This window comes from Hyperolius riggenbachi, chromosome 7, assembly GCF_040937935.1.
Source record: "Hyperolius riggenbachi isolate aHypRig1 chromosome 7, aHypRig1.pri, whole genome shotgun sequence".
NCBI lineage: Eukaryota > Metazoa > Chordata > Amphibia > Anura > Hyperoliidae > Hyperolius > Hyperolius riggenbachi.
In genome coordinates, this window is record NC_090652.1 from 85,899,456 (window position 1) to 85,920,491 (window position 21,036).

The 21,036-nt window shown below is 48.0% G+C and overlaps 1 protein-coding gene across 3 annotated transcripts in view; it reads right to left on the reverse strand.

Annotated features, from left to right (window-relative positions):
* Positions 1–3,087: 3,087 nt before the first annotated feature.
* Positions 3,088–21,036, reverse strand: part of SLX4 (SLX4 structure-specific endonuclease subunit) — a 67,038-nt gene continuing 49,089 nt past the window's right edge. For all 3 annotated transcript variants that reach the window (XM_068244216.1, XM_068244215.1, XM_068244217.1), the window contains 2 exons: positions 20,660–20,992; positions 3,088–7,442 (listed from right to left, as the gene is read on the reverse strand). In XM_068244216.1, the coding sequence (XP_068100317.1) occupies positions 7,085–7,442; positions 20,660–20,992 (691 nt within the window). In that variant the 3' untranslated portion in view covers positions 3,088–7,084. The remainder of the gene's footprint in view (positions 7,443–20,659; positions 20,993–21,036) is intronic.

Consider the following 21,036-nt stretch of genomic DNA (forward strand, 5'->3'; position numbering starts at 1 on the left):
TCCTGGATAGTGCTAATGCAGCATGAACTAATTTCCGCAGGGCAACCGCTTTGCGGTATTGGTTTTTGACCCTGCATTATTTGGCATGCGAAAGCAAATGCATATTTGCATGAGCAATGCTTCATGATAAGCCAATTAAGCCAAATTTGCAACGCCAGATTTGTTAGGGTTAAACTTGATGTTTGATGCACGAATACATTTCTTGTAGTGACATCCCCTCATTACACACTGCCTCCCCACATCATCCACCCATCAAAACCTCCCAAAATATATATAGCCACCGTTTTCACTGCAACCCCAGTCCCCCCCACCACACCCTCTCTAAGCATCACTCTCATCCTTACAGCCCTGTGGCCCATTTAATGGCTTAATGCAATCCGTGCCATGTCCAAATTGATTATACAGTATGAAGCGAAAGTTGTTGGTAATCGTCATTGTTTTCCTGTATAAATCGTTGGTTGTTACGATAAAAAAAAGAGGAGGGAAACTAACAATTGATCCCTTAACCACTTTCCAACTGAGGGGTCTTACCCCTTGACCACCAGAGCAATTTTCACCTTTCAGCGCTCCTTCCATTCATTTGTCTATAACTTTATCATTACTTATCACAATGAAATGAACTATATCTTGTTTTTTTCGCCACCAATTAGGCTTTCTTTAGGTGGGACATTATGCCAATTATTTTATTCTAAATGTGTTTTAATGGGAAAATAGAAAAAAATGTGGGAAAAAAATTATTATTTTTCAGTTTTCAGCCTTTATAGTTTTTAAATAATGCATGCTACTGTAATTAAAACCCATGAAATTTATTTGCCCATTAGTCCCGGTTATAAAACCGTTTAAATTATGTCCCTATCACAATGTTTGGAGCCAATATTTTATTTGGAAATAAAGGTGCATTTTTTTCAGTTTTGCGTCCATCCCTAATTACAAGTTCATACTTTATAAAGTAACAGTGTTATACCCTCTTGACATAAATATTTAAAAAGTTCAGTCCCTAAGGTAACTATTTATGTATTTTTTTTAATTGTAATTTTTTTTTTTTTTATTACAAAAAAAAAAAAAATTGGGGAGTGTGGGAGGTAAGGAGTTAATTTTTTGTGTAAAACTAATGTATTTGTATGTGAAAAATGCTTTAGGGTGTAGTTTTACTATTTGGCCACAAGATGGCAACAGTAACTTTTTGTTTAATGCGACCTGCAAGCGTCCTTCCGGACGCTTGCAGGAAGTACTAGGAGGCTGGGAAAGTTTTTTTTCCTTCACAATGATCGCGCTGCTTATCGGAGAAGCAGCGGATCATTGCGGGGCTTTGATCAACGAACGGGAATGGATTTTCCCGTTCATTGATCTCCGGGTGAGCGGCCGGCGGCGTGTTTACGAGCGGGAGTTGCTTGCTAGAGCGAGTGGGAGCGCGGGCAGCGGCGGGAGCGCGGAAAGTACGGATTTCTCCGTCCCTGGTGGTGAAAGGATGGAAAAAGGGATGGAGAAATCCGTACGTGTGTGGGTAAAGTGGTTAAATACTGTTTCTCATAACTGGGTACACCTGTGTATGTAGGCCAGGGGTCAATGAGCTTACCAAGCCAATTTAAGTTCCAATTATTCGTTCTAAAGGTTTTGGAATCAATAAAATGACAAATTTATGCACCTGCCTAATTTTGTTTAAACAAGACCTTGTTGTTTTTAAGAAAATCTAAAAAATGCAAAGAAAGACATTTTTTTTAAACTCTGTAAAAAGAAGTGTTGCTGCAGTACACTAAACTATATAGTGGGTTCCAAATTCTGCATACACATGTACACATTTTAAAGCAAGCCTGTGATCTATCGCTGGGACCCTCCGGAAGTTTGCGTGGATTGCGTGAAATTAATTAAATTTCAAAATCTCAATAGTTATAATTGGAATTGTGAAATTTTATGTGAAATTTTGAGTAAGCAACATTAGCACATTATGATCATCACAAGGAGGCACAAAGGGAGGACACTAGGGGAACAAGAGAACAGAGGTGACACTTGGGGGGGGAGGTGACACAGAGGGGGACACTGAAGGCACAGGGGAACAGTGGTCACACAGAGGGGGACACTGGAGGCACAGGGGAACAGAGGTCACACAGAGGGGGACATTGGAGGCACAGGGGAACAGAGGTCACACAGAGGGGGACACTGGAGGCACAGGGGAACAGAGGTCACACAGAGGGGGACACTGGAGGCACAGGGGAACAGAGGTGACACAGAAGGGGACACTGGAGGCACAGGGGAACAGAGGTCACACAGAGGGGGACACTGGAGGCACAGAGGTCACACAGAGGGGGACACTGGAGGCACAGGGGAACAGAGGTGACACAGAGGGGGACACTGGAGGCACAGGGGAACAGAGGTGACATAGAGGTGGACACTGGAGGCACAGGGGAACAGAGGTCACACAGAGGGGGACACTGGAGGCACAGAGGTCACACAGAGGGGGACACTGGAGGCACAGGGGAACAGAGGTGACAGAGGTGGACACTGGAGGCACAGGGGAACAGAGGTCACACAGAGGGGGACACTGGAGGCACAGGGGAACAGAGGTGACACAGAGGGGGACACTGGAGGCACAGGGGAACAGAGGTGATATAGAGGGGGACACTGAAGGCACAGGGGAACAGAGGTGACACAGAGGGGGACACTGAAGGCACAGGAGAACAGAGGTGACATAGAGGTGGACACTGAAGGAACAGGGGAACAGAGGTGACATAGAGGAGGACACTGAAGGCACAGGGGATCAGAGGTGACATAGAGGTGGACACTGAAGGCACAGGGGAACAGAGGTGATATAGAGGTGGACACTGAAGGCACAGGGGAACAGAGATGATATAGAGGGGGACACTAAAGGCACAGGAGAACATAGGCGACATAGAGAAGTACACTGGAGGCACAGGGGACAGTGATGTCACAGTGTTCCAACCTAAGAACGGATTCACGTTAAGAACAGACCTACAGCCCCATCTCGTTTGTTAACGGGGGACTTCCTCTTCACATTAGTGATGTTTGGAGGGTTTCTCTACTACATCCACATATTTATTACACATAAAATAAAAGGCAAGTAATCAATCATTTACAAATACACATTTTTTTTTGTTTAAAATTCATACTTCAATACAGAGTTCAGTTATATGTACATATTGCAGGGTTGTCCTATGTTAAAACATAAGTCTATCCAAAACGGAGAGATCTGGGTAATCATTAGCTACTTCTATTGATTAAGGTTCGTTGTTTTGGGCTTATGGCTCCACTAATTAACCACAGTCACTATAAGAGTCTCTCGCTCTCCCAGGTGGACTATGAATTCATATTACCTCAGACAGAAGGTGAAGAGTCGGGAACCCTGGTGAAACTTGGAAGTGGAAAAGTTTCACTTTGAATAGCGTGGAAACAAAGCCAGTCTATTTTGGGGGTTCTATCCTGGCAGGAAGTGGGTAAATCTCTCCGGGGGGAATAGACAGCAATAAATAAAATTATTTTCTGTAGAACAGGCAAGAGTCAAAACCTCAGTAAAATTTCCATCGCTTTTCCAGGATACGTAAAACAATAAAGAGGTCCAAAATGGTCCCAGAGACAGGAAGAGGGAAAATGAGCTAAATGAGGACAAAAATAGCAACAACCTGACAGAAAACCTTTTCACTGTATGCAAAACTAAAGTCTTGAAGGGAACCTGAAGTGAGAGAGATATAAAGGCCATATTTATTTCCTTTTAGACAAGACACAGACCATTTATATCATGCTTTTCTCCTGGTGGACTCAAAGCACATCAGTGATGCAGCCATTTAGGGCATGCTCCTCGGGCGACCAGAATCATTAGGGATCCTTGCCCAAAGACTCTTTTAGTATTTTACGTACTGGCTTAAAGTACTCCTGTACCAATGATTGGAAACCCTAAAAAACCCCACGCTGCACAACTCACCTACTCCTGGATCCCTTCGCTGCCTTTTCCACCGTATCAGCTCTCCCATTTACTGTCATGTCCTTTGTATCTGCCGGCATCTTCACCACTATGGCAGTGACCCGGAAGTAACCCGGAAGTACTTCCGGGTCAGAATCATAGCAGTTGAGATGCCGCCTGAGGAGGACATGGGGGGAGGGGGGCAGAATGGGAGAGCTGAAAGGGCAGAAAAGGCAGCAAAGGGATCCAGTAGTGCAGCGGTGCTTTTTTTTTGCAGGTCTCAAAATGCCGGCGGCACAAGAGGGAGTGATCAGGGAGGATAGCTGCCATTTCCTCACCGCTCATAATCAACGTTCTAGTCAGTTGAAAATTTCAGCTGACAATAACAGCCGGGATTCGAAACCTGGTCAAAGGCTCAAATCCCGCATCAAAACAGCCTTACCAGTAGGTTATCCAGCTGATCCTGGATGGCAGTCCTGCTGACCTCATAGGTTGCAGTAGTGTCTGAATCACACACCTGAAACAAGCCTGCAGCTAATCTTGTCAGACACATCTAATCTGCATGCTTGTTTAGGGGTTAATGGCTAAACGTATAAGAGCCAGAGGATCAGCAGGACTGCCAGGCAACTAGTATGGTTTAAAATTAAATAAAAAATGTCAGCCTCCATATTCCTCTAACTTCAGTTGTCCTTTAAGATGTCCATACCTGTATTAATTTTCCTGTTTGATTCCTGACAGGTTTGAACACTCTGTTACTAAGCGATTCCCCCAAAATGTCTGAATGATCGACTTTCGATCAGTTTTGACCAGAAAATGATCAAACTTTTAGATCGGAATGATTGGGGGTGTTGATCAGTCATCAGACAGTGCAACGCTACAGTTCAATCGATTTTCAACAGCTTCCCTGCTGCAATCTATTGAAAAGCATACGCAGCATATGGTTGGAATTGATTCCCCTCCGAATCTATAGTGTTGCCACATCAGGTGGCAATCTATAAATGTATGGCTAGCCTTATGTAAATTAAGAGGAACATCATGCAATTTCTCTTTCCTGAAGAGAAGGCCTCCCATCCAGCTGTCGTGAGGATTTTACGGCCCCAGCAGTCGCACAACTGCAATTAGCATGCGACCATTCAGGTGAGGGAGGAGTGCGGCCACAAGCTCAGCTTCAAACTGAGTAAAAGAACAGCTGCACGTTTAAAGCCCACATTCAAGACATCTGTTAACAATAGTGGGATCCCCAACATCTGAGGCCAGTTTTACACATATTTTTTTGCATTGAGGTGGGGATGTGATGCTCCCGCTGCACCCCACCTCAACGCAAAAAATGACAAACACATGACCCTGCGTCAGAGTGAGCCGACAGGCTCATATACATAGTGCCGCCCCCCACTCAGTGATGTACTTCCTGCTTGCAGGAAGTACGTCACTGGGATTCCTGTCAGTCTGTGACACACCGCGCTCTGTTGTTTACACTACGTGCATCGCCAATAGACGTACATTTCCCCAAGCACCATGCGTTAATCGTGATGCTTGTGGTAACATGCTGTAGCCCTCGCGTCGGATTCTTCTGGTGCACCGCAAGGGACCATAATAAGTGTAAAAGTCTCCATAGACATTTATTGCTTTTGCGGTCCCTAGCGGGGAAATAGGGTAACGCAGCAAAGGTTTACCCTGCTAGTGTAAAAGGGGCCTCAAAGGAGCCTGAACAGGCTGCAAAGCTCTTCTTGCTTGTACCATGAGCCTGGCTGTTCAGATGCCACTCCCCTCCCCTGTCTCACACCGCTCTCCACAAAGGAAGACGGTAAGGAGGGTGAATGACAGGCTGGCCACGGCCACTTCACAATCTCTTCCGCACTAAATCCTGGAAGCTATTGTGGGAAGAGGTGGAGTGACAGCCAAAGCCAAGCCCCCCTTTCATTGGTGGCTGCAGCAGGAAGGAGGGTGTGTTACAATAGTCACACCCTCTCCACTGTGGGAGGCCAGGCGTCTGCTATCATAAGGTGTTCTAAGATCCCAGGCTCCAGGATGGATGTGGTTCAATGACATCACAGCAGGACTTATCCTGGTGATACCGGTGCAAATGGACTTTTTATCTTGCGTTTGGTGGGTATACTGTTTCACAGAATGCTTCCAACTTGATCAGTAATGGAAATATATTGCATTATCCTTTTTGGAATATCTCTGCATTAAGGCAGGTGTACACGTGAAAAAATACTGTCTTTTTCTGCAGCAGGTTGCCCCTAATGCAAGAAGAGTAGAGAGTAGGGAAGGCTTTGGATTCCTTAGGGCCTCCCTGCCCCCTCTACGTGCCCTTGTTCCACCGCCGTGTCCCCGTTCAAATCTCCCACCGGCTGTATGTTCGGGTCTCCCAAGTACTTCCGATGATAAGTGGCTTTGTACTACACACGCATGAGTTTGTGCACAGCACAGAGCCACTTGCCTTCAGAAGTACTCAGAGACCCGAGTACTTTCATAGCCTTCTGCGGAGATCCAAAAGGTTCTACGCCATTAATGCCAGAAGCTCGTATGGGGGCCTAGCGGTTGGCCGAGGGGACGCAATGAGGAACGTGAAGGCTCCAAGGCATCTAGAGCCTTCCTTCCTCTTAGGTGAGTTACTAACCTTTTTTGGGAGGTGGTTACAGTTGTCCTTTAAATGCAGAAAATCAACACAAGAGCCATGCAGCATCCTCTTAACGAGTAAGGCAGCAATAGCACCCTTCATATTCATCAAGTGTAACTCTAGCCTGCTTGAGGTTTGGGTAGAGGTAGGATCAGTTACAACATGCCAGGTTTTTATTGCTCTCTGTGTCCCCCACTGGGAAGATACACCCTCACTTCCTGTTGTTGGGATAGAAATTGAATTGAGAAAATCTTCTCAAAGGGAACAAAGACTGTAAGAAATGCTCAGAGGAGTCTTCACTTCCCCAAGCTACTAAAAAAAAAAGTTTAAAGTTATATGTGTCCACACTACGCGTTTCACCTTACTTCCTGTTGTCAGTGCCAAGCACAAAGTGACAAAACACACTAATCTAGGCAGTGGTTCTAAGCCTAACACACTCTAACCAATACATATATAAAACGTGTGCCTGGAACTCCAGCTTCAGGACGTTTTGATATAAGAAGCGATGTGGCGTTCCAGGACATCAGTTTCCACTCCTAATTAAAATGTCAGTTCTTGGCGGATGATTTTTTTAAGGCGGTCCCGGGCTGCTTCCCAAATCTCTTCCTTACGCGGCTCTTCTTCTCCTTGCGTGCGGCGGCCGTTGTGAACGTCACGCAGTGTGCGTCGAGGAAGTCCAGCAGCTTCCCAGAAGCCATCTTAATGCCGTTCAGCTTAAGCTCAGCGTGAAGGGCGGCCAGGTCTAGCGGCTGATACAGCAAGATCCGCTTGTGTAAGTCGGGTCGCTGCTCTATAAACTTCCTCACCGCCTCCGCTGTCTGCGCCTCTTTGCTGGCCGCTTGGGAGGGCGGAACCAAATCGTCATCTTCATCCGCAAACGCGGTCTCAAACTCATTGGTGTTGGAGCTGTAGAGATGGAAGAAAGATGCTTTCAGAATACATCTGTCTCTAGAAATACGAGCGCACAAATACATTTCAAATAAAACTCCAGACTGAAAATACAGAAACCAAGATGAAGATTGCCCAAAGTAGCATATAGAGGTAATAAACTATCAGGATTAGAAACTACTTTGTATTTACATCAGTGCTGTCCAACTGGCAGCCCACGGGTCGCATGCGGCACGCCAGGCCTTTTGTTGCAGCCCGTCAGCTGCTGCAGCTTGTACGCCGCTAGCTCTGTAACTGCATCTTTTACCTGCAAGGTCCCATAAGGCAGAGCTGCAGTGGCCCACGTTGGGCAGACTAGAGTTGTTTCCGGGATGATGCGGAGTGATATACATTCAAACCGCATCGCCTGGAACTACATAGCAAGCCTGGTCAGCATGCAGCGAGAGATTTGTAGCCGGAGCTGCTGCACTACAGACTGGCGGTCGCTGCTGGAGGAGTCACCCCGCAGATGAGTTACCGTATTTTTTGGAATGTAACACACACTTTTTCTCCCCTCCAAAAATGTAGAGAAAAAGTCCCAGCATTTTATATTCCGAAGACAGGGAATCCCTTACGACTTACGATCACTCACCAATACGTACCACCGACCCGCCGCAACGTTGGGGATTCCGTGCCCCCACCCCCCGCTGTTCTCCTCTCCGTGTAAAATGAAATAGCGGCAGCAACAAAAGCCTTCACTAGGAGAATCTGTGTGGAAGAAGAGATGTCTGCAGATTGCTGCCGCTGGAATCGCCGGCTGAGGTGAAGCGCTCTGCCGCTATTTCATTTTACACAGGAAGCGGAGAAGAGCAGCTGGAGGCGGAGGACCACCCAGCGCTGGAAGGTGAGCCACACTGCCGTTATTTAATTTTACATAGGGAGCAGAAGAGACCAGCGGGGGACAAGGCAGGGAATCCCCGACGTTGCAGCGGCTCAGTGGTTTGAATTGGCGGGCGATGGTAAGTCAGGGATTCCTTTGAATGTCTTTGGAATATAAGACACAGGGACTTTTTCTTCCCATTTTTTGGGGAGAAAATGTGCATCTTATATTCTGAAAAATACGAAAAGTAGGGAAAACATTTATTTTTTTAGAGGAAAAACTTTGCGATAGAATATAGGAAGGGTATGTCCTGACTGAATACAAACGTATTGATTATAAAAATACAAAACTTTAATACTTGCAAAATCTTAATTTTTTATATAAAAGCACATAACAGCAAATTGCCCCAACAAACCCACCAGCCACCCCAATCCCTGAGCCCCATACTCCTCATATAAGTTGTCCTATAGTTCTTGCTAAGTAATTCTTCTATCATGTGTACATGATTCAAAAACTAAGGCTGCGCAGCCTAACGTCAAAAAAGATTATAAGCGTCCTGATATTTGCAGGATGACATGGGATCCAGAAAAATATATAGCACAGATTCTATAGAGCCTAGCAGTAGATAGAAATGAAGCCTCGCTAACTCTACCAGAGTAGTAATGCATTTATTTTTTTAAAGTCTGCCTAAGATGGTATATTGTGTCTTAGGTATACTTACCTGGGGCTTCTTCCAGCCCCATAAGGATCATGGGTATCCTTGTTGTCCAACCTGGGCAGTCCGTTGTCCCAGGATCGCCTCTGGTCTCTTCTTCAGTCGGGGGCCTGTAGTGATTTTCTGCACAAAGGGGCGGCTCGGCCACAAACACCCTATTCCCCCGCCTCCCCCCCCCCCAATTGCGCTGCGCTTCTACAGCCAGGAGTGTTCTGCACCGTGCCAGGGAGGATGCGAGGGAGCCCAAAGTCCTCATGGGGCTGGTGGAAGCCCCAGGTAAGTATAAATAAGGCACAATAAACCACCTCAGATTTATGGCAGAAGGGCATAGCTGAAAGAGAATTAAAAAGTTAGGTTTCTAAACAGTGGCCTGATGATTCACATGGCCAGTGATGACGTGCCCTGTGTGTTGTGTGATTGTGGTGAATATAGGAAATACATAATTAGTATATCTATCATTTACTTCATATATCAAGCTTTGTCAGAGTTTCCATAAACACTAAATTCAGACTCAAAGGTTTTCCAACAGCCATCCCAGTTCTAAAGGGCTGCTCCAGAGAGGTCATGTGACCATTCAGCCTTGAAAATGAGACCTAAAAACTTCATATTTTAAATTTCACTAACAAACAGCAATGAGGAGGTGGAACTGGGACATCTAGGCGATAATGAAGGCACTAATCAGTTGGGCACAGGGTGAAGCCAAGAGACAGCTCTCCCTGTGTAAGGTAGTCTAGGGGAATAAAAAACACAATATATTCCCCAACTGATTAACTAATTCCTCTCTTTCTGCACTTATTTCAGCGTCCGGCTGTTGCCAGTACCCAAACTACTGTGTGAATAGCGGTGCCCAAATCAGACACTATGCAGGAGCAGAGTGGGCGAGGTGACCTTCTTCACATCTAGGCCTGTCTGATCCTAGACTATAATTCCAGCCAATAAGAAATATTTGAAAGTGGACCTATAATGAAAAAAGTGCCACTAGGGGAACTTACCTCTGATCCAACACAGGCTTCCCTCTTCCTCCCGTTCAGCCCAGAACCAGCGATGGGACCCTAAACTCTTCAGAATCATAGCAAGCCGGTGGCGCGTCTCGTGCAGGTGCACTAGCAGCTTACCGCTCGGGCTCTGGCGGAAACAGCTGAGTCCGATAGGTCCACTCTATTGTGCAGGTGCAGATGGCTTGTGCCTGGGCAGTAGAGGGGACCGGAATGGGCTCAGCTATTTCCGCCAGAGCCCGAGCAGTAAGTCAATAGTGTGGCTTAAAGGAATACTATCGATTGAAACACCTTTTTTTTTTTATACTCTATATTAGTGTACACATTACCACTAGTGCTAGGGGCACTTTATTTATTCACCCAGGTCTCTCTCTCGCTATCCCTGCTTAAAAATTCATTTCTCACACAGCTCATAGTAGTTTGGGTCACCCTGAGCTGCTTGGTTACTCTGTCACACAGCTCACAAATATATTTCACTGTGTCACTCACAGCATGCAGCAGACATGAGGAGAAATAGGCTGATCTGAGGTGGTAACAGGTAACTAAATGAGCTGTAATATTGCTGGAATATAACTAGCTGTAACAATAGTCTGTGTTTACACTCAGACTGGCTGCCTGCTTGAGGCGATTCACTCCAGGCTGCATCCACTTTACAAGCTGCTGAGAGGGGCAGACCACTGTCTACAATTAGCATTATTAGTATCTTTATCAGTAAAGAGAAGCAAAGATAATAAACACACATTGCTAGAATCTTTAACCCCTTACCACCATATCAATAAGATTCTTTCAGCAAGGTGATAATTAAACTATTAACTGAGGAGTTGATAGCAACTCCCCTGTGCAGAGACAGGGTTTAGCCCTCTGGGAGCAGTCAGTATTAGATACATTTTAGCTGTGATTCATAAAGCATTACCTCATGCTGTAATGCTGCAAACAGCAGACTTTACCGACCACTTAGCAAAATGTCAATTCATAAAGGCTGTTACCGCATGAAAAGCTGACATTACCGACCAGGGAGATAAATTACCGACTTGGCTGCAGTCACCGACAACACATGTCAGTAAATTGTCAGCAAATGTCAATTCATAAAGCCTGCAACAAGCGGTAAGCCTGGCGGTAGTTACCGACACCTTTAGTGAGGCGATAACAAGTTACGACAGCTCTGACAGCTCTGATGAATGCAAAGTGCAGAGAGCCGAAGTCTGTTTGATTCATCTGTAGAGAGAGCCCTCTGTGTGAATCATTTGAGCAGGCAGGGAAAGACTGTGTGACTCATCTGTCTGAGTCATCAGTGGAGAGAGCGGGCTGTGTGAGTCATTTAGCAGGCAGGGAAAGATTGTGTGACTCATCTGTCATCAGTGGAGAGAGCCAGAGAGAGCAGTCTGTGTGATTCATTTCTGCAGGGCAAAGAGAGGATGGAGACACTGCTCTACTCTACCTCTTAATGGGCTGCGGTAATTTACCGACCTCCAAGGGCAGCTGGGGAAATCTTTATGAATTAGCACACAGACCGGGAAAATACCGAGTGCGGTATTTTCCCGACAAGATTTTTTTATCGCACTGCTGTTTATGAATCGAGGCCTTTGTATCTAGAGGTGCATACACACATCAGACTATAGTCTTTGGAAAATGAAAGATCACAGACCAATCTTACCACCCTTCATGTAGTATGAGAGCCATACTCTACACAGTCTTTTCTATGGAGCTGAACTCCACATCAGAAAAAAATCTTTGCAAGATGCTGCACACACAGATGCTGTACAGACACAAAAGATCAGTATCTGCAAAAGATCTGTTCCTGCCAAAAATCCATTCCTGCAAATTGCAATGATAGTCTATGAGATCTGCAGATCATCATACACACATGATTTAACTGACATTCATCTGCAGATCAGATCCACCAGAATGGATTTTCAGATCTGCGGATGATTGCTTGATCTGCAGATGAATGTCAGTTAAATCATGTGTGTATGATGATCTGCAGATCTCATAGACTATCATTGCAATTTGCAGGAATGGATTTTTGGCAGGAACAGATCTTTTGCAGATACTGATCTTTTGTGTCTGTACAGCATCTGTGTGTGCAGCATCTTGCAAAGATTTTTTTCTGATGTGGAGTTCAGCTCCATAGAAAAGACTGTGTAGAGTATGGCTCTCATACTACATGAAGGGTGGTAAGATTGGTCTGTGATCTTTCATTTTCCAAAGACTATAGTCTGATGTGTGTATGAGCCTTAACACTGACGCCAAAACTGACGGAGGATTTTACAGCTGAGAGGAACTGCTGTGTGAGGAATCAAATTGCTCCTAGTACTTGTCCTAATGTGTGCTACAACATACAGCATTTAAAAATAAATGCATACATCGATAGTATTCCTTTAATGTGCCAGAGGCTAGTAATGATAAAGGAGACTGAGCAGTAGTCTGCGCCTGCGCGTCGGCAAGCCCTTGTTGACATATTTTCAGGGGTCCCAGCGCAGGAACGGGGCTGAATAGGAGGACGAGGGAAGCCTCTTTAGTATCCAGAGGCTTCCCCTTTCCGTGGTAAGTAGCCCCTGGGGTACTTTATACAATACAGGTTCACTTTAAGTGCGTTGTGTGGAAAAAAGGTTTGCTCAGGTTTTTTAGTTGTTCTATGGGGGTGGAGGGGCCACATGAAGACATGCCTGCAGTGGCGTAGCTAGGGCATTTGACACCCGGTGCTAGGTATTGAAAGACACCCCCCACCCAGGTTACACCACCTGCGGCGCGCAAAGAAAATTCACATCATTGCGCAGCTTTTCTCCAGAAAATACACAAAATGTCAGAAGCTTTCAACATAAAATACACGTAATGCGAGAAAATTTCACCAGACATTACACGTTATGTGAGCAGATTTCACAAGAAAATACATTCAATCATGTCGGCAGATTTGACCAGAAAAAAAATCATTCAATCTTGCGGCACATTTGACCAGAACATACACAATGTCAGCACCAGATTTCACCACAAAATACACAATATCGGTAGTTAAACTGACCACAAAATACACAATGTCGGCAGTTAATCTGACCACAAAATACACAATGTCGGTAGCAGATCTGACCACAAAATACACAATATCGGTAGTTAATCTGACCACAAAATACACAATGTCGGTAGCAGATTTGAGTGTTGTCAAGCTGATAGCCTGGTGGGTAGGTGGTGAAGGGTGAGCAGCCTGATTGCCTAGTGGGTAGGTGGGCAGCCTGCTGGGTAGCAGTGGTGGGTAGGGAGGCAGCAGTGGTGGGTAGGTGGGCAGCCTGCTGGGTAGCCTAGTGGGTAGGTGGGCAGCCTGGTGGGTAGGTGGGCAGCAGTGGTGGGTAGCCTGCTGGGTAGCCTGGTGGGTAGGGGGGCAGCAGTGGTGGGTAGGTGGCCAGCCTGCTGGGTAGCAGTGGTGGGTAGGTGGGCAGCAGTGATGGGTAGGTGGGCAGCCTGCTGGGTAGGTGGGCAGCCTGCTGGGTAGCCTGGTGGGTAGGTGGGCAGCAGTGGTGGGTAGGTGGGCAGCAGTGGTGCGTAGGGGGCAGCAGTGGTGGGTAGCAGTGGTGGGTAGGTGGGTAGCAGTGGTGGGTAGGTGGGCAGCAGTGGTGGGTAGGTGGGCAGCCTGCTGGGTAGCCTGGTGGGTAGGTGGGCAGCAGTGGTGGGTAGGTGAGCAGCGGTGGTGGGTAGGTGGGCAGCAGTGGTGGGTAGCCTGGTGGGTAGGGGGGCAGCAATGGTGGGTAGGTGGCCAGCCTGCTGGGTAGCCTGGTGGGTAGGTGGACAGCCTGCTGGGTAGCAGTGGTGGGTAGGTGGGCAGCAGTGGTGGGTAGGTGGGCAGCAGTGGTGGGTAGCCTGGTGGGTAGGTGGGCAGCCTGCTGGGTAGCCTGGTGGGTAGGTGGGCAGCAGTGGTGGGTAGGTGGGCAGCAGTGGTGGGTAGGTGGGTAGCCTGCTGGGTAGGGGGGCAGCAGTGGTGGGTAGGTGGGCAGCCTGCTGGGTAGGTGGGCAGCCTGCTGGGTAGCAGTGGTGGGTAGGTGGGCAGCCTGGTGGGTAGGTGGGCAGCCTGCTGGGTAGCAGTGGTGGGTAGGTGGGCAGCCTGGTGGGTAGGTGGGCAGCCTGCTGGGTAGCCTGGTGGGTAGGTGGGCAGCAGTGGTGGGTAGGTGGGCAGCAGTGGTGCGTAGGTGGGCAGCAGTGGTGGGTAGGTGGGCAGCAGTGGTGGGTAGGTGGGCAGCCTGCTGGGTAGCCTGGTGGGTAGGTGGGCAGCAGTGGTGGGTAGGTGGGAAGCAGTGGTGCGTAGGTGGGCAGCAGTGGTGGGTAGGTGGGTAGCAGTGGTGGGTAGGTGGGCAGCAGTGGTGGGTAGGTGGGCAGCCTGCTGGGTAGCCTGGTGGGTAGGTGGGCAGCAGTGGTGGGTAGGTGGGGCAGCAGTGGTGCGTAGGTGGGCAGCAGTGGTGGGTAGGTGGGTAGCAGTGGTGGGTAGGTGGGCAGCAGTGGTGGGTAGGTGGGTAGCAGTGGTGGGTAGGTGGGCAGCAGTGGTGGGTAGGTGGGCAGCAGTGGTGGGTAGCCTGGTGGGTAGGTGGGCAGCCTGCTGGGTAGCCTGGTGGGTAGGTGGGCAGCAGTGGTGAGTAGGTGGGCAGCAGCGGTGGGTGGCCGGGCCGGTGCACCTGTAAAAGAAAAAAAAAAAACATTCACTTACCTGCAGATGAAACCTCTCTTCCGAATCCCAGGCAGCCTCTCTCTCCGCAGCTCCTCTTGAATGTCCCGCGCCGTCTCCCGCTGCGTCATCAGTGCAGGGCTACGGGAAGATGGCCGCCGAAGCCCGCACTGGAGACAAAAATAGACGGCAAGATGGCGTCGGCGGCCATCTTGCCGTCTATTTTTGTCTCCAGTGCAGGCGTCGGCGGCCATCTTCCCGTAGCCCTGCTCGGGTAAACTGAGGGCGGCTATCAGCTGCCCTGTCAGTGCCCGTTGCCGGCGCCCGTGGAGGGGAAGCGCCGAAGGAGGGGACCCAGGTGAGGGAGATGTGGGGGATATTTCCCCCCTCCCCGCCGACGCTGCCACCCCTCCTTCAGCGCTGCTTCCCCTCCTGTGTCATCAAGGCTTCTGGGGAGGCCTTGATGACACCCCCTCTGGAGCTGACACCCGGAGCGGAGCGCTCCTGGCCGCCTCATGGTAGCGACGCCACTGCATGCCTGGACTCGCACTAGATAGTCCCACCTGAAATGCTCACAAGAAAGGGGTAATGTCAGTTGTATATGGTTCGGTGTGAGCCATGGGGAAGATCCAAAGACATAACAAAAGTTGTGCAGGCGATAGCCATAATGGCTAACTACAAGCTTTCTCTGCAAGCTTTCACGAATTTTAAAGTGGATCCGAGATAAACTTTTACTCATTGCATAATTGTGTCCCTTTCATATAGTTTATAGGGCATTCAAGCCAAATACTTTTTTGTTTTTGTTTTAATACTTTAATTCCCTATAAACTAAACAAGCCTCGCCCACAGCTTTTCAGAGTGCCTTGGCATTTTCAGACAGTTAACAAGGGCTTACAGGAGCTCAGTCTGGGCAGGAGGAGGGGGAGGTGTTACTAGCCAGAGATTTCAAAGGCAGAGGGGAGGAGGGGGGACTGAATTTACACACAAAAAAAAGCTGATAGCATCTCCAGCCTGTGACAATATGACAAAAAGAACATGGCATTGTATCACAGGAATAAATAATCATACACTTTTTAAACTTTTGCAGCTAGATTTGCTGTGTAAACTATCTAAACTTTAGATAATATATATAGACAAGTTACTTGTTATAGTTAGTTTTTCATCTCGGTTTCATCCCGCTTTAAGTTTCTTCTTTAGGCATGATAAAGAACTGGATCAGAACTGTAAGAAATAGCTTTATACAGTTCTGATCCAGTTCAGTATAATGTCGTTATACTAAACTCAGAGGGACTGGGAAAAGTGGTTTACTACAGTATGTCAGAAGTTTACTATATCAGAAATTGTCCTAGAAATGGCCCAATATGCCCTGGTATGTTCTCTGCTCTAAAGGAGCAACTCAGTCCTCCCAGTGGAGGTACGGTACAAGCACTTGCACATTTGGTGGACTACAAGGTTAAGTATACATTAGGGCTGCATAGCAGGCTGGACAAATCGCTAGTACAGTATCCAGGGCTCCTGAGCAGCCATCACTGAATAGAGACAGCCACTCGCTTCCTGTGAGTGGCTACGATACCTCCGTGGGCCGGACTTGCAGCACGTGTACTGCAAAACTTTCTGCTCACACTTGAGCCAACATGAAGCCTCTCTTCAAAATGCAGCCGATCATGGTAAGACACTCACATCTGTAATGCAAGTGGCTCCAATAACGCCACAGGTGGGACTTAGCACTCTCCTCTGCACTCTCCTTAGTTTTTCAGCGAGTAGACCCACTATGATCTGCACTAGAAGTGAAAGTAGCCTGTACTGTGCTCCACACGCTACCAGGAGCGTCATCGCTAACATGGAAAGAGATACCTAGGAATGCGTACAATCCCGTGGGAGGACTGTGACAATACTCTGATTGCAAAGTGAAAGTGGTAACGCTGCATCCTTTTTTGTTTACATTCACATTATTCCTCATTTTCCATAGGCTGCATATTTGTACAGTACTGTATATCCAGCGCCGGTGCCAATCTTCTTGTCTTACAAATGTTATCAGGCATCAGCTCACTTGCAACCAGCCTGAAGGGAGCAGCTGACCATGGGTCTCACACAGACATATGACGCATGCACTGCCCACTGTTTAATATATCCAGAGTCAGTGTCACTTAGGGGCCAATAAACATGTTTACTATAACAGAAGTTTTATTATATTAGAGATTACTATACCAGCGGTTGTTCCCCTAGACTTATAATGGAGATTGGCCGGGACCTGGAGAGGTAGTTTACTATACCCAAATGTTTACTATACCCGAGTTTATTATAACAAGATTATACTGTAGTTCTGAATGCTTATAAGGAAATCTTTATAAAATGGGGACACCGAGAGCCCAATATAGTGTAGTACGTACTGGTATAGGATGTAAGTCCACCACTGCCTCCTTAGCAATTTTAGTTTGTTTTACTCTTTTGGAACCTCTGTTCTCTGCTTACTATATAAGGAAATCTTGTACAGTCGGTCATTAACCCTCTTCAATCCTATTTCAAGATCAACCACTCCCCCCCAGGATTTCTTTTTTTCAGGTGGGCTAGGGGATGTGGGTTATCATAAAACTGCAGTGGAAGCAGCAATCCAGAGGGTCTGTGCCTCCTCGCTCTACAGCAAGAAGGTGACCTGGTATCAGAGGCAGGGGAGGCACTCCTCCCCTTCCTCTGATACCAGGTCACCTTCTTGCTGCGTAATGCTGGAGGGAATTAAAGTGTTGGACCGTGTCCAACACTTTCTTTTACATATGGGGGTGCCATGATAGGCCAGATCCAGCAGTGGTGCCCCAACAGCAAGCCCAAATGTGATCACGTTTCCGCGTCGAATGCGTGCGTCGATATGCGTCAATTCGATTATTTCCGAGTATTTCCGAATGCATTTCGATTATTTTTAGGTCGATTGCCATGTAAAGTATGGCAAATCGACCTAACGATCCATCGAAGCTTGAATCGGACATGTCGGAAATAATCGAATCGATGCGTATCGACGGACGCATCGAACGCGGAAACGCATGGTGTGTATCCAGCATTAGTCTAACACTTTGATGTAGAGGATGACGCAGTGCTGTATTTTATCATGCAACAGCGCCATCTAGTGGCAGCCAGGTTTCCTGTGTCAGACTATGTCCGATATTGGACCTATAGAGGAAAAGGTCAATGTCAATGTTGAACATACAAAACTCTGCGCAATAGGCCACTATGCTGCCCATTCTTTTAGAACTAAACTTACTTACACATAATGAATTTAAAGAGAGTCTGAAGCCATTTCAATTACCTGTTTTTATCGCGTAGTTATTTTAAGCATTGAGGTCAAAGCTGATTCGCCACATTCCCGCGGCAGAACAAGGTATTTAACCCCCGGAAATCCCTGGGGCAAAATTCCAAAACTTTCCAGGTCGTAGATTTTGCTGCCCGGGGAGGCAGAGCTTTGCGCTGTAGCTCTGCCTCTAGTCCAACCAATCTCCGCCGATCTCCACCTTATCTGCCCCTCTCAGTGAAAGAAGATTGAGAGGGGAGAGGCGGAGATTGACTGGAGCAGAAGCAGAGCTACAGCGCACGGCTGTGACTCTTCCAGGAAGCAAAATTCTGCAATCGGGATTTCCGGGGGATAAATTCCTCGTTCTGCCTCGGGAATGTGGTGAATCTGCATTGATTTTAACCACTTAAGGACCAGGGGTGGTTTGCCTGATCCGTGCTGCGTGGACTCTCCAGCCCGCAGCACAGATCAGGATTATGCCAGGGCGATCAGACTTACCCCCTTTTTTCCCCACTAGGGGGATGTCCTGCTGGGGGGGTCTGATCGCCGCCGGTTTGCTGTGCTTTGCGGGGGGGGCGCTGCTCTTCAAAGCCCCCCTCCGCAGCGTTTTTGGCGCTCCGTCCCTCTCCCTTCCCCTCTGAGCGGCGCAGGACGGATATCCGTCCTGCGCATTGTAGGATAGGCTTCAGCCTATCATATGCCGGCGATCCCCGGCCAATCAGAGGCCGGGGTTCGCCGATCTGCCTTACAACGCTGCTGCGCAGCAGCGGCGTATGAAGTAAACAGCTGGGATTTCTTCCCCGCGTGTTTACATTTTGCCAGCGAGCCGCGATCGGCGGCTCTCCGGCTGTTCACGGAGACACCCTCCAAGAACTGACATGGAAAGGCCGCTCAATCGAGCGGCCGTTTCCATGGTAAACCACTTAAGACCTGCCGACGCCTATGGGCGTTAGCTGGTCGATAAGTGCTTAAGACAGTGGCTCCCAACCTTTTCTGGCCCGGGGAACACTTTCTGACCAAATTTTTCTCCGGGGAACGGCGGAGGGCGGGTGTTTGCGCGACCTAGTGGACAGTTCCGTGCGCAGCAGGCTATGGGGGGGGGGGGGGGGGGTGCGGCTGCATAGCTAGCATAGTTGCCCCAGTATAGGGAGTTTAGTTGCCCCAGTATGGCTAGAATAGTTACCCCAGTATAGTCAGTGTTCTCCCCAGGCTCTTTTAGGCGGGTGCTCCACCCGGCTATTTTTGGTGACCACCCGGCTGTTATCTGCTCACCTCCTCCTCCGCTGTTAGCAGAGAAAGACCAGCCCTGCATTATCTCATCTCACTCCACCCAGCTATTTTTTCATGCCACCCGGCTACTTTTTCATACCATCCGGCTGGAAAAAAATTCTGGGGAGAACACTGATAGTGCTCCAGTACAGTTAGTATAGTGCCCCAGTATAGCTAGAATAGTGCTCAGTATAGGTAGGTAGTGCCCAGTATAGCTAGTATAGTACTCAGTATAGTGCCCCAGTATAGCCAGTATAGTTCCCCAGTATAGCCAGTATAGTGCTCCAGTATAGTGCCGAGTATAGCTAGTATAGTGCCCCAGTATAGCCAGTATCGTGCCCAATACGGCTAGAATAGTGCCCAGTATAGCTAGAATAGTGCCCAGTATAGCTAGAATAGTGCTTGGTATAGCTAGAATAGTGCTCAGTATAGCTAGTATAGTGCCCAGTATAGCTAGTATAGTGTCTCAGTATGGCTAGAATAGTGCCCAGTATAGGTGTATAGTGCCCAGTATAGCTAGTATAGTGCCCCAGTATGGCTAGAATACTGCCCAGTTATAGGTGTATAGTGCCCAGTATAGCTAGTATAGTATGGCTAGAATAGTGCCCAGTATAGCTAGAATAGTGCTCAGTATAGGTAGGTAGTGCCCAGTGTAGCTAGTATAGTGCCCAGTATAGCCAGTATAGTGCCCCAGTATAGTTCCCTAGTATAGCCAGTATAGTGCCCCAGTATAGTGCCCAGTATAGCTAGTATAGTGTCCAGTATAGCGCCCCAGTACAGCCAGTATAGTGCCCCAGTATAGTGGCTAGTATAGTGGCCAGTATGGGTAGGTGGTGCCCCCCGCCGCTGTTATTACCCTAGCAGCGGCCGCTCTCCCCTCTCCGGCGCCTGTACTTTCCAGCAGCGTATCTCCCGGCTGCTGTGTGTGTGATGCGACAGGAAGCAGGGCATCGGCTTCCTGTAGAGGCGATGTGTATCGCTGTTACTATGGGAACCGAGCCCTGCTTCCTGTCGCATCACACACAGCAGCCGGGAGATACGCTGCTGGAAAGTACACGCGCCGGAGAGGGGAGAGCGGCCGCTGCTAAGGTGATAACAGCGGCGGCCGCGGGGACGGGAAAGAGGACAGTCCTGCGGCACACCAGGCAACATCCCGCGGCACACTAGTGTGCCGCGGAACAGCGGTTGAAAAACGCTGGCTTAAGATAACTGTGAAATAAAAACAAGTAATTGAAATGGCTGCAGTCTCTCTTCAAATCAATGTACAATAAAATGTGTATAAAAAAAAATCTACTCAGACTTTTCTAAATGAAACATTTTTAAAATAAACTTGCACTTAAAATAGCATGCGGATGGGCCAAATAATACAGGCGGGGCTTTGAACACGCTGCCTTCTTCCTACTCGGTGCATTTCTAGCTAGAATAATGTGTGAAGTCAGTGGGTGCTTCCTACAGCAGCGGTATCTCATTACCTGTGTGAAATGGAAGAGGTGTCACTGGCAGCCACAGAGGATGCTGTAGATTCCTGTGATGGTTGATCATCTCCGCTGTCTGCTTCCTGTGCTGCACACACAGAGGTGCTCTTCTTTGCCATCTGTAGCAGAGCGGTGCTGCTGGTCTTGCTGGTGCCTGCAGCCGCTGGAAGATGCCGATACTGGGCGCTGCTGCTGCTCAGGCTCCTGTGGCCGGGCTGTGATGAAGGCATATCCTCTTCAGAGTCAGAGCTCATGACCTGGTGCGTGTAGTGGTATATCTCCTTCAGCTTCAGCACCATCTGCTTCTTGGGCAGACCTCTCACCCCAAATCTAAGCAACAAGAACCAATAAGAAGAGCGTTCATTTAAAACTAT